Genomic DNA, 14,298 nt, shown 5'->3' with positions numbered 1-14,298 from the left:
TCTTTCAAACCACCCTCCATTCCATGTTAGAGTGATTTTCCTATCAAAGAAATCTAATCATGCTACTACCTTGCTATACAATTTCCCTCGTATTCTATTGTCATCAGGACAGTCTCTTCTTCAAGATTTGGCTTCCACTTTACATTCTAACAACTGCAATTTTTAATTTTTCCAAAAACACACTACTCTATCATTTTTCTGGGACTTTGCACATGCAGCTTCTTAGGTCTAAAAGAGCCCTCAAGTTCTCTGCCTGCAAAACACATCAAGTTCTCTGCCTTCAAAATTCCTGAAGATTATTTGATTCTCCAAGGCAGAACAAGGTAGCCCTCCCTCTTTGTTTTTTGTGCACATATATTTTACTACTTATCTCATGTTTAAAATTCTGTTCGTGTAAAGCTTCAATTCTCTGCACTGTAGACATTTTGAAGGTTGAGACTGTCCCCTTTCATCCATAATGCCTGATGCAGAGCAAGCACTCAGAAATGCTTGTTGAGTATGTAGTAGTATATTTTTAAAATGCTGCCTTTCTGCATGTGCTTCTTGTGTTGCAACAGTACTCATCAGATTCCTTGGACTTTTTAAGAGAAACCAGTTGGAGTTGCTGTCTGTCCTTACCATTTTAATCTCTGCACTTATTTTAATATTTCTTTTTCTCCAATTTATTTATAATGTTATATTCATTTTTACTTCTCAACTAATATTACAAAAGTTTGATTCCATCCTCTACATTTTTCTTTTGACAAAGGTATTATATAGTTTTCTGCTTAAGTTATCACACAATTTAACAAAACACATGTACAACATTTGTGTGTGTTTGGGTATATGTATGTATAACATGTGTGTTACCTAAATAACTTTTTGGGAAATTAGGTACAAGAAAGAAATAAGTTGCAAAAAATGAATACAAATGAAGAATTTTCTTATCATGAACACAAAGTCTTCACGAAAATGGTTTCTCTGCACATAGTGAACATATGAAGCCTTCTGAAGATAATTTTTCTACTATTCTTTCAATAGTAGAATTCTTTCTCGTCAATTATTCTTTCAATGACAATTAGAGACTGCTCAAAATATGCATATACAATTAGGAATTTTACCAAAATAAAGATGAAAACACTCAAATGATTAATAGTGAACTCAATAATGGCCTGTGGAACTACTTGCATGGTTTCATCTATAAATGTATTTTACATAATTCATTTTACACTATTTTGCTCTGGAGCTATCAAAGTTGTTATAGGAGAACACTGAGTGTGGCTACTGGTAACTAAGAATTAACATGAGAATCTACTGGCTGTGGTGGGTCACACGTGTACTCCTAGCACTTTGAGAGGTTGAGGCAGATGAATGGCTTAAGCTCAGGAGTTCAAGACTAACCTGGGCAACAAGGTGAAACCCCGTCTCTATCGAAAAGACAAAAAATTAGCTGGGTGTGGTGGCATGCACCTGTAGTCCCAGCTACATGGGAGGCTGAGGTGGGAGGATTGTTTGAGCCCTGGAGGTGGAGGTTGCAGTGAGCCGAGATCACGCCACTGCACTCTAGCCTAGGTGACAGAGTGAGACCTCAACCCCCTCCCCCTAAAAAAAATTAACATGAGAAGCTTCTTCTGTGGAAACGCATTGAGAACACTGTTTTGTATGCTGAATAATGAGGTGCTCCGTGTCTGTAGGAAGGTAAAGTATTTTCTCTTTTTCTGGGCTCATCTGATGAAATCATAATATGAAAACTTGAGAAAATATAATCCAAAAACACAAGGGAATAAAAATAATAATGAATGATGTTTACATAAAAAATTCTTTTGCATACAATGACATTATGACTACTAAACTCACACAAAAAATAATCCAGAGAAGAATCACTGCATTTTGTTTTTCTAACCATATATATATTAGCACAGAATCAGAGATAAAATAATATTGACTTGTTTAATCCTAGGATTGTTTATTTAATGACATTTCTAGGCAAGTTATATTTGATAGAGGAAAAACTAGTACTTTCATAGTATATAGGAGATACAGTTGTAGTTTCTGCTATTGTGAGGATCTCAGAAGAAAATTTGAGAATGCAATTCTAATTGCCTACATCGGAGTGATAGCTTCCTATCTCAAACCAGGTTTTCATTTTAAAAATGAACAAAACTATTTACTACACTAAAAAAAAATTAAAAGAATTTTGCTAACCTTTAGGAGGTGTGTAGTTTCCTACATAGTGTTTCCATGGGAATTAAGTGAAATAAACAATTTAACATTTTTGAAAAATTTTTTATCATAAAGAAGGTTTTTATTATGCATGATATAAGATGCTTTTAAAAAGTACTATGTCATCTATATTTCTAACAGACATAAAATATTGAGAATGTTTTCATATTAGCTTGCCTGAAAAGCACAAAGTTATAAAAACATAAAATGTGAAGCGAAAGTAATACTGTAGGTTAGCTAATTTGTATGTGGATTTGAAGTAGCAATAATATCAGGAATGCGTAAAACTGCAAAATGCTAACAAGTGCTCCATGTGTTAAGAAGTGCTCTAATAAAATTAAGAACTAAAGTAGAATTGCTCAAATTTTAACTTTTACAACATTTTCTGAATTACGCCTATTTCCATTACATTTTATTTTCCTTAAGGTGAATATGTTTATGTTTTAAAATATTTTCTCAATGAAACAATGAAACCTCTTTCAAAGTGAAAACAATTGCACTTTGAAATTGCCAACCTACTTGTTATTTAACAAGGCAAACTCAGAATATTGACTATTTCTTTCATACCATGTTACATTTAAAAAATGATATCATTTGCCTTACTTATTTTATCAATATTGTCTGAATAGTAGTCAAGTTCACCTGTGTGTGCTGTAAAAAAAATTAGTCGAATTGTGTACTGTACTTTTTAACATTCAGCATAATTAAAATAAACTAATTGCATAGCATGATAAATTTTCTACTGGTTGAAATATTACTAAATACATGCTAACCAATTAAAAATTCATACTTGATTTCATAAGTACTTGTAATTATTTTAAATCAGCCAGTACATAATAGGCTAAAGGCAAGTTGGTCAGATCTAACTTGCATATCTTTACATACAAAAAGTCAGATGACTTTGGGCCGGGTATGGTGTCGCCTGTAATCTCAGCACTTTGGGAGGCCAAGGTGGGCGGATCACAAGATCAGGAGATCGAGACCATCCTGGCTAACACAGTGAAACCCCGTCTCTACTAAAAATACAAAAAAATTAGCTGGGCGTGGTGGCGGGCCCCTGCAGTCCCAGCTATGCGGGAGGCTGAGGCAGGAGAATGGCGTGAACCCAGGAGGCAGAGCTTGCAGTGAGCCGAGATGGCACCACTGCACTCCAGCCTAGGCAAAAGAGCCATACTCTGTCTCAAGAAAAAAGAAACAAAAAAAAAAAGTAAGAAGACTTTGAAATATGTGGATTCAAAATTGAGTATTATTTAATAAATTAAGGATTCAAAATTTTGAGTGGGACAAATGCAGAAATAGCATGTAAAAAGGTTATGCATATATGGGAGGTAGTTATCTAAAGAGAAACGAACAGAAAAAGACACTTCTAAAATTACATTTGCAATATATGCCTACAACAAAGAACTAATATCCAGAATCTACAAGGGACTCTAACAACTCAACAAGGAAAAATAAACAATCCCATTAAAATGTGGACAAAGGACAAGAACAAGTATTTCTCAAAAAAAGACCTGTAAGCAGCCAACAAACATAAAAAAATGCTCAATATCACTAATTATTAGAGAAATAAGAGCAATTGTTAATAACAGCAATTCTGACATGTGTAAGATGACGGTGTGGATGCAGAGAAAAGGGAATGCTTATACACCGTTGGTAGGAATGTAAATTAGTTCAACATTCAACCTCTATGGAAAACAGTACAGAGATTTCTCAAATAACTAAAAATAAAACTATTATTTGACTTATCAATCCCACTACTGAGTATCTACCCAAAGGAAAAGAAATCATTATATAAGACACCTTCACTCATATGTTTATTGTAGCACTATTCACAATAGCAAAGTCATGGAACTAACCTAAGTGTCCATCAATGGTTGATTGAATAAAGAAAATGTGGAACATATGTGACATGGAAGAAGATACAGCCACAAAAATGAATGAAACCATGTCCTCTCCAGCAACATGGATGGAGCTGGAGCCCCTGAAAAAGGCAGCGAAGAGTAAAGGCAGGAGGATGTAGAAGCAAACACGACAAACCAAATTGTTATAACTTATGCTCTTACTAAATATTCTCCATGATTTATGGAATTTCTATACAATGGTTTGAAAAGGCAATATGCCACAGGAAATCTATAACTAGATTGAAGAGAACTAAATATCAACTTCATAGCAATCTATCACATCGCATTCAAAACTGTACACCTCAGAAGGTGATCTAAGTAAGTAATTCTTAAGATTTGATGTGGTCAGAATCAATTTGCTATTAATGATTGTGTTGCCATAGACTAGATCATGTGCAGACTCACAGGAGGCATTGCATCTATTGAAGAATAAGGTTTTCAACTAGCAGAGTTCAAAGCAGCAAAGTGCTGGAATGACCCGTAGGCAGCAAACGGCTTTCCCTTTAACAACTAAGTTTACCTTGTGTTATACGTTCTACTTTTTTCCCTTCTATATTTTTTTCATTAGTCCACATTGTTTTGTCACATTTTATGTTATTTTATTATTATTTTTTTTGAGACAGAGTCTTGCTCTGTCGCCCAGGCTGGAGTGCAGTGGCGCGATCTTGGCTCACTGCAAGCTTTGCCTCCTGGGTTCAGGCGATTCTCCTGCCTCTGCTTCGCAAGTAGCTGGGACTACAGGCACGCACTACCACGCCTGGCTAATTTTTTTATTTTTAGTAGAGATGGGGTTTCACCACGTTGGCCAGGATGGTGTTGATCTCCTGACTTCGTGATCTGCCCGCGTTAGCCTCTCAAAGTGCTGAGATAACAGGCGTGATCCACCGCGCCCAGACTTTTTTTTCTTTTTACTTTTTACTACGAAGAGTGGGGGCCAGGAAGCTCTCCAGATTGTGTGTCCAAGATCTTCTTCCCGGGCTCCCAACACTGTCTTCTCCACCCACGGTATGCTAAGTATTGGGGCAGAAATGGTGAGGGAAAGACATGGTCTGCTCTTACCCAGTTTGCAGTGTAATAGTAGAGTTTTACATTATTCAAATAACAAGTTAAACCGTGATAAGTGCTGTGCGGAGAAGATTCAGGGAAATAAGAGAACATTTAACAGAGAATAGGAAAGATGACATTGTAATAGTTACAGATATAAAGTAATATAAAACAGCTCTCAGTTTTGCAAACAATCCTGTATCTTAATGCCTTGTCTTTCTCTCTGTTCATTCTACGTTCTCTTCATAGGTAAGTTTCTTAAAATTTCTCTTGTCCTTTTTATCGGAGTATCAGTCATTCTCTCTTCATGATTTTGAAAATTTCTCCTTTTATGATATTCCAACAAGACCCAGCTATGCCTACCTCTTTTATAGCTTGATCGAGGAGGGACTATGGGCTTGAGAGTTGAGCAGATGTATGATTGAAGCCATTTTAGCCACTTCACAATTGATGGTGTTTTACAAAATTTCTAAGTGTTTTGAGCCTCTGTTTTTTTTTTTTTTTTGTTAAACAACAAAGTTCTCAGTCTTTGAAAGATTTGAGTTAAATGTCTACAGGCTTCATTAGAGAGGGAATATGACTGTAGAGAAAGATGTCTAACACATCTGTAAGATGATTAAATTAATATAGCTCCATAATAGGGTACCTATTAAATGCTGAGTTGGTCAGCTGAGAATAGAAAAAAAAAATCTCAGAAATATTTAAAGCATGGAAATCCAAGTAAGTACGCAGAACAGGGAAATTTAATGAATTTTTAGTATTCTAGACCCATTTTAGCCCATGCTATTAAAAATTCTATTCATTTACTTTTTCTTTTGCTGATTTTATGCTTAAAAAGTACCAGTTTGTCTACAGGGAAATAATAGGCTGTTCCTCTGGCTGTATTTATTAAACTTGGTTAACACAGCTTCATCTTTTCAGAGACAAATCTGTTCCAAATGTTTAATTTTTAAATTATTCATTTACCCAATAAATCCTTGTCAAGTGCCCACTGTGTGCCAAGGTACTAGATTTTTCACTGGGTATTCAGTAGTGATAAGAACAGAACTGGTTCCTGCCTTCATAGAACGTTTACTTTAGTAGAAGAGATAGATATTTTAAAATAAACACACAATAGTATATAATTACAAAACATGATAATTAGGGACAGTCAAAAGCAGATTCTAACCTATAAGCAAGAAGGGATCGCCTGCATTGTGGTAAAATGATGAGTATAATGAGGCCTGTTGGAGAAAACCACCAGCCTTTATCTGACCTATGTTTCTGCATTAGTTTTACCATTTTATTTAATTTCATAAATATCCCCATCACAGGTCAATGAGAAGATCAAATGTGCATAAGCCAACATTGCGATCCAACTGCAATCTGACATTGCAGGTATTCAATAAATGTCAGTCTCTTTCTATATTCCTTCTCCAAATTATTCCAATTCTGATTTTAAAGGAATATTTTCCTTCTATTGCTTAACAAATGATTGTGTTAGCAAATAGCAGAAGTATGAATTTGTAGTTGGAAACAGAAAGCAGAAAAAATGAGTCATTATTTTCTACTTAGATTTATAGGCAGTTGATCACTCATATATGGCACATACATACTTTTTTTTTGTTAGAATTATATTATGAGACAGTTGTAAGAATAACGACATATCACACAGTAGGTAATCAAGTCAAAATTATTGAATGAAATATCTCATAACTTGCAATAAAGAAACTCCACTGACAATTTATGGTAAAATTCAGATATTAAAACATATTTGAATAAAATGGGGAGAGTTTATAATTTTCAGTTCATCACAGAATAAAAACCTGCCATCTGTAAAGATATTTCCACATTTAATAATCTTAGTGATGTTCTTTGTTCTTATAAAAAATGGAAGAGTAATAAAAGAAATAAATTACTAAGCTAGTAAGTTATGCCACTATAATGAATGAAAATGGAATTATCTTGTTGAGTTGAGGATCAATATTATTTATTACCAGATGCTCTACTGATAAAGCTGATAATGTAATAATCATGGAAGTAAAATTCACCGGCAGTTTCACATGTTTTCATCTCTCCTCATACATTTAATTTATTGTAGCTTTACCTGATATACCACCTTCTCAATATAGGCAAAGTCCATGGGACATATTTTTTACTACAACTTTAATGCAACTAAATCCCACCATTATACAAAATCTATAGAGCATACAAAGTAGAAGAAAATCACTATGATAAGAAATAAAATAGACTACCTGAGAAAACCATTTTAAGTGTTTCATATTGCTATATGAATATGTTATGTCTCCATCTTACTCTTCTCCTTTTAGCAACCTATAACAGCTTTCTGTTCCTCTTCCCTATGATCTGGATTTGACCAATTCGCTCCTGTGTCCAGGTTGATCTTGCTCCCACATATATCTTATACAACTCTCACACTCTCGTTTCTCTCTAAACTCATTCTTTCTTTCTGACTTTCTAATGATGACAGGTTTCTGCATCTTAGAATTAATTCAAGTTTGTCCATTACAGAGCAACAATTGTCTTTTTCAAAAAATCCTTTCTCAGCCAAACTCTTCAAACTGCAGCTTATATACTCTCTCGAATATTAATCAATACTTCTTTTCTTAACACTCTGAAAGGTGGCTTATTGACCTACCATTCTATCAAAATGGAACCTTCTAAGAGCAATATGCAGGTCAAATTCCAAGACCTTCTCTCAGACCCCAGCTTGGTTAACTGGCAGCAGTATTTGCCTCTGGAGATCATTTTTCCTAGAAGTCTCTTCCCCCCTTACCTATTAGAGCCCCCTGCAGTTTTTATTTAGGTTCTTGAGCTTCTCCTCTCTTACTCTCCTTTTCATTAGCCAGTTGATGGTTTCAAATATTGACTGTTTTCTATTATGTTAATTACTCCAAAATTTTTGCCTTAAGTCCTTGTCTTGCTTGCTCCAAAATTCTTATAGTCTGTATTATTTTAGTACTTCAAAATGTGTCACTGGTCCTTAAGTATTTCACAAATTGAGTTCACTGTCATCTTCCTTTCCAGTTTTGGTCCTGCTTCTCACTTTCTTATATACAACAATATAACCACAACCTCCCCATCACTCATACTTGAAACTCTGGCAGAGTCTGGTTTATTTTTCTTCATTACTCCTTTATCTCATCAAATGCCAAATCCCATGAATTCTGCTCCTACATTTGCTATCATAGCTGTTTCCACATCACCATTCCTACTATTACTGACCAGCTCCTACTCTTCTGACATCTCCACCTGACCAAAGAAATAGCCTCTGAAGAGGCCTCCTGCCTTGCATTCTCTCCTTTTGTCACATCACTGGCACACAGCCATCAGACCAATTATTCTAGAAAATTCAGATTAAAACTCCTATGTTCAAATGCATTCCAAATAAAATCCAAGATCCTTATATCCACATGACCATTCATGAACTGACTCCAATGCATATTTACAATTTTTTTCCTGGTACTGTCTCACATATCAAATATCAGGCAAGCTGAATTCCTATTTGATCACATCTTGTACTTTCATTCCTACTGCCTAGCTTATCATATTGTATTAATTCTGAAAGCCTTGTCCTCATCTCTGTAGTTTCATTCACTACCTATCTTTCAAGGTCTAGCTCAGTGTTATTTCTACACAAAGACTTCTATGCTTGAGTTATCATTTATGGAATGATTACTATATGCTAAGCACACATAGCTCTATGTGTGTTAATTATTTCACATCAAACTGACAACCACCCTTAGTTTTAAATGGGATATAGAGTCTCAGAGGATAAGTAACTTGTCCATGGTCTCACAAATAGTAAATGATGGTAAACCTGGGGTTCCAACTAAAACTTTCTGACTCTGGCTAACCATTGTACCTTGCCCTCAACTTCATGCCCTTTGTAAGACCTTGCACTTGATGTGTTCATCTCTTATTATGTTTTTCACTGTGTACCTCATTTAATAGTTTTCAATTTGAATGTCACATTTGCTAATCACTTGATGGGCGATCTCTGGAAAATTCATGGTGCCTTTAGGTAGTAAATGGTTACTTAATAAATGTCTGTGCCTTCATAGATGACTATATAGTTCCCTTATGAGAAAATTTAGTATGTCATTCTGCTCTTAACTTTATCACATCTAATATCTTCTGACCAAGTGTCAAGGTCTTCAGTAATCTGTAGTTTTAAAATTAGATGGAGATGTATTTTTTAGGGCATTATTTTTCATGATGCCTCAACATTATCCTGTTATTCTAATTAGGTTCAACTACAATCTTTCAAACAATGCTCACTGCCACCTCTGTTCTTTGCTGCCAATGTTTCTTTTTCAGGAATGTCTTCTATCTCTTCCCAAGTTATAACTTATTCTTCTTTCAAGGTTCAGCCCAAAAATACTTACAGATGTCTTCTAGAGGTAAAGTAATGTTCTATCAATTAAAATTTTGATGAGAATGATATTATTATGTGTATAGGTTATTCAGTGTCAAATCTCCCCAGAATCTAGAATTCCTGCAGAGGTTCATGTCTTATACTGCAAAGCTCTAAGAACACTATTAAACACATGGTAGATACTTTAAACTAATGGCAGTGGGTCCTGTGAACTAAGATTATTCTCATATAAGGTACATTAGAGAAGTTACTTTATTATCATAATAAATTGGTTAAAATGAGCACTTTAAAAACAACTTTTTCACATACTATGTGGGTCTATTCTAAGAAGCTGTTCCTATCATTTCAACCAAAAAAATCCAAGACAATTTATTCAGTTACAATTTAGAATTGGCCTACAAAATAATAATATAATGGGCTGGGTGGTTAAGAGGGATTTTCTTAGTGAATATTGAGATAATGATTTTCCCTAGTGCTTACTTTTTAAGATCGTAAAAGCATTCCAATTTACATCTTATGTGATCTTGTTTGATCCACATGAGTTATATTTGGTGAGGACATAGAAATGCATTCACCAACTGCATATAAAATATGTGTGCAATACTTTGTCATAAGAATTTAACTTTTAATGGAGGTACACACTGCTTCAAATAGGCTAAAACATGCACTATATAAAAAATCTTTACATTTGACTTTGTAATATTATCCTTTCTACACTTTGCATTGAACTATCAATTCAAACAAAACAGTGAAACTGCCTTTTAAAACATGAGCTCTCAAGGAGGCAGAGCATCACCTACTGTTCCTGTGGTTTACTAGCCCCAGCTTGGTCCCTTTTTATACTCCTACTGCTCCAAACTGAGAAACAGACAACCACAGATATACAGGCCCAAAGGGTGGAACCAGGTATAAATAATCCTGTTTGTCTTGTTTTTCCTAAAAATGTATTCCTTTTAGTTCTATCAGTGGAAGAAAAAACATCATAGCCACTTTATCATGGTATGTTTTTAAACAATCAGAGTAAGAATCAATACACTTCTGAAGGGAACATTTGTCTAAGCCAATTGATCAGATGTGCCTTTGATAAACCCAGAATTTCCCAAAGAAAATCAAAGTTTGGTTCACTGGGAAGGTGGAGAGATAAGAAAGAATTTCAGGCACATACATTTCTGTGATGGTCTCTGGAAGATTTGTGGGGATCTCAGTGAGACCTTTCCCACGACAGTCTACGATATTGTTGCTACAGGTACAGGCGGCAGGGCAGTGCAAAACGCTACAAGAAGGAGCCATAAATGACTGGTGACCTAAAAAAGAAATAAACAGAAATTATATTTTTCCTCCTGAATATCATAATTGTGAAACATACAAACTTAGCCCAAGTAACAAAGCATTTCACATAAATAAATCTCTTTAAATACATGATCATAAGATGGTCCTATATTTCTAAAATATATTTTAGGAGGCATGCATTTATATATTCAGATCAATAAAGCAAATGAGAGGAAGTAAATGAGATTCTAAAAACTGATCATAATACTGCTAATTTTTAAAACTATTGTGAGAAAAGCTACATTCAGTTTCAAGTCAGAATTACATTCAAAACTATTCTAATTTCCAAAACCCCAGCAACTTCAGACTAATTTATATTCATTCCTAATAAGCTTAAATAGAGCTTGATCTTTATCAAATTCATGTGGCTTTATGTACTTTGTAGTTTCTTTTAAAAATAAAACAAAACAGTAATACTTCCATCAGAAGATAACTGTTGCTCAAATTAAATAATCATATGCCAATAAATGTGGAGAAAAATTAGATAATCCAGAATGTGATGTCTTGATAGGTTCAAAATTATCAATTTCTCTGAAATGATAATAATAATTTGTATAAAGTAATTTTATTGTTAATAAAAAATGATTCTCTTGGGGGCTTCGAGTAATTTAAAATTTTAGTATAAGTAGCTCCCTTTCTGTATGTACTTTTATCACTCAATATTTGGAACAATTTTTAAATGAGACATTAATGGTTGAAAGGTGAGCAACAGAGTATCAGCACAGTTGTACTAAATAAGCATCTGGAAATGCACGGTTTCTGGAAGACAGTGGGGACAGCCCTTTCCAACCTGCCGGGAAAGGGCCCTAGTGGTGGTGATGTGCCAGGAAGAGGCTGCAAGCCAGCTGCTAATCCTATCCCTCTAAACAAGCTCTCAAACTACAAAAATATCCTCAGTCTAAAAAAGAAATGTGAACTTGCCTTCTTCCTCATCTAGAAAACAGAAAGGAAAAAGTGAAGAGAGAAAAAAGTGGTTAGTAACGAACTGTTAGTCATTTCATTATTTAATTTTTTAAAAAAGCAATCAGACATATTGAGAACATTCCATGATCGTACACAAAAATTTTGCTTAGGTTATAAAACATGTGAAAAAATACATACAGGGTCTAAAATATAACCATTTAAAAGCATCAAGTACTAGTCATGTCTCCCTACCCCGCCTTTAAAAATCTGTGAACTACTTTTGATGCATTATATGTTTCTTAAAATTTTGTTTTGTTGTATTTTGAACAGATACTTCTGAAGCTGAAGCAGAACCAACCCTATCTATATATAAACAAGATACTATGTATCACTATGTGTGTGTGTGCGCACGCATGTGTGTGTATGTAATCAAACCACCTCCGTTGAGATCCTTGGACTCAACTATATAAACTTCGGCAAGGTTATTCTTTTTCACAGCATTTGAATCTCCAAATATAGAGATATTACATTTCTCATACAGTTGTTATGAGGGAGGTGAAGTGAAGTAAATATATGTGAAATACTTAGGTTGGTGCTTAAGCATATTAAAAAACTCAGTAATCAATTAGCTATTGATTGATATTAGACACAGCCTATGTCTTATTTATTTATTTTATTTATTTTTTGAGGCGGAGTCTCGCTCTGTCGCCCAGGCTGGAGTGCAGTGCTGTGACCTCGGCTCACTGCAAGCTCCGCCTCCCGGGTTCACGCCATTCTCCTGCCTCAGCCTCCCGAGTAGCTGGGACTACAGGTGCCCGCCACCACGCCCAGCTAATTTTTTGTACTTTTAGTAGAGACCGGGTTTCACCGTGTTAGCCAGGATGGTCTCGATCTCCTGACCTCATGATCCGCCCACCTCGGCCTCCCAAAGTGCTGGGATTACAGGTGTGAGCCACCATGCCGGGCCTAGATATATATATATATATATATATATTTTTTTTTTTTTTTTTTTGAGATGGAGTTTCTCTGTTATCACCCATGCTGGAGTGCACTGGTGTGATCTCAGCTAACCACAATCTCCACCTCCCAGATTCAAGTGATTCTCCTGTATCTGGGAGATACAGCCTTCCAAGTATCTGGGATTACAGGCATGCACCAGCACGCCCAGCTAATTTTTATAATTTTAGTAAGAACGGGGTTTTGCCATGTTGGCCAGGCTGGCTTGGAACTCCTGACCTCTGGTGATCCGCCCGCCTCTGCCTCCCAAAATGCTGGGATTACACGCGTGGGCCATGGTGCCTGATCCTATGTCTTATTTTTGATTTCAGATTGTTTTTATTAAAGCTGGTCATTTAATATTTGTTTTAAGTAAAACTGAACCATTAGTATACATGTATGCATGGAAAGTATTTTGTTACTTTGCAACTATGGCTGAATTGCTCTTTGAATTTCTTAGCAGGGATCTAGGATTAGCTAATCATTTTTGTTTTCAATTGTTAACATAAAAGTAGCTATAAATCATTATGTAATGGGAAAATAAAAAATCACAAGTAGAGCCATCATTTAGCGATTTTCCATATTTCCCCTGGAGTGGAAACTGAAAAGTGTTTTAGCATAATCTAGATACAAGTAACCAGTACTTGCCAACCGATATAGTAAGGTCTCAGAACATATTTTCACTGGAAAAGAGGATCTCCGTAGAGTGATTAGTGCACAATTGCACATTAGTGAACAACACTGAAACCTTTGAGGCATGCAGCCCTCACATTCTGTTACGTAACGGGATACAATAAACACAATAACATCATTCTTCTTTCTCCCTTACCACTGCAGACAAATTCTCGTTTTTGAACCTCAGCTACATTATGACCTCTCAGGTGGGAGGGGCCCATACACTGAGTGTACAGACCAACCCGGGGCCTTTGGCGAAGCCAGTCGGAGAGCCAGGCCAGGTGGCAGTCACAATACAGGTTGTTTGAATGGAGTCGACTAAATGAGAAAAAAAAGAAGTGTAAAGCAAGAAAACAGAAAGTTGTCATTTCATTAATAATATATACCTTTATTTCTTAACATAGAAGTAAAGCTAAGCAGATTCCAATATAATTATTTTTCCTAAAAATTAAACTAATGTACAATCACAGAATCAAGTCTCTCTTCATTTAGTCTGAACTGAGCAATTTATAGAAGCTTGGATATGTCCATAAAATTATGTTTTAAATGAACATATTTCACTTATGTTCATTTAAAAGAGGAAAGAGAAAAAAATAAGTCCAATGCAAATTGCTCCACAGTTCCAACATCCCGAGAGCCAATAGGGATGGGGTGGGAGAGTGGGGAGACTGGGCGAGGGGCAAGTTAGTAAAAGTTGTGGCTCCCAGTTTGAAATATCAATAAGTCCCGCCATTATGAGTCTCTATAGAAACCACTTGTAAAACCTTTTCAGCAGGTCACTTGCATTTTTTGCTGAACAAGACAGAATAATAATTCAATATAAAACACTTTTTTCACATCCTTATTCTGATTTCCTTCTTTTGTTGTTTA

General features: G+C 35.3%; 1 protein-coding gene across 2 annotated transcripts in view; it reads right to left on the bottom strand.

Moving 5' to 3' along the window:
* SLIT2 (slit guidance ligand 2) overlaps positions 1–14,298 on the bottom strand; it is a 370,550-nt gene that overhangs the window by 116,580 nt on the left and 239,672 nt on the right. For both annotated transcript variants that reach the window (XM_005554557.4, XM_005554559.4), the window contains exons 8-9: positions 13,583–13,746; positions 10,691–10,829 (exon numbers count right to left, since the gene is read on the bottom strand). In XM_005554557.4, coding sequence (XP_005554614.3) covers positions 10,691–10,829; positions 13,583–13,746 — 303 coding nt within the window. The remainder of the gene's footprint in view (positions 1–10,690; positions 10,830–13,582; positions 13,747–14,298) is intronic.

This window comes from Macaca fascicularis, chromosome 5 (genome assembly GCF_037993035.2).
Source record: "Macaca fascicularis isolate 582-1 chromosome 5, T2T-MFA8v1.1".
Taxonomy (NCBI): domain Eukaryota; kingdom Metazoa; phylum Chordata; class Mammalia; order Primates; family Cercopithecidae; genus Macaca; species Macaca fascicularis.
The sequence above is the reverse complement of the archived record's forward strand: the minus strand, read 5'-3'. Positions and strand labels throughout refer to the sequence as shown.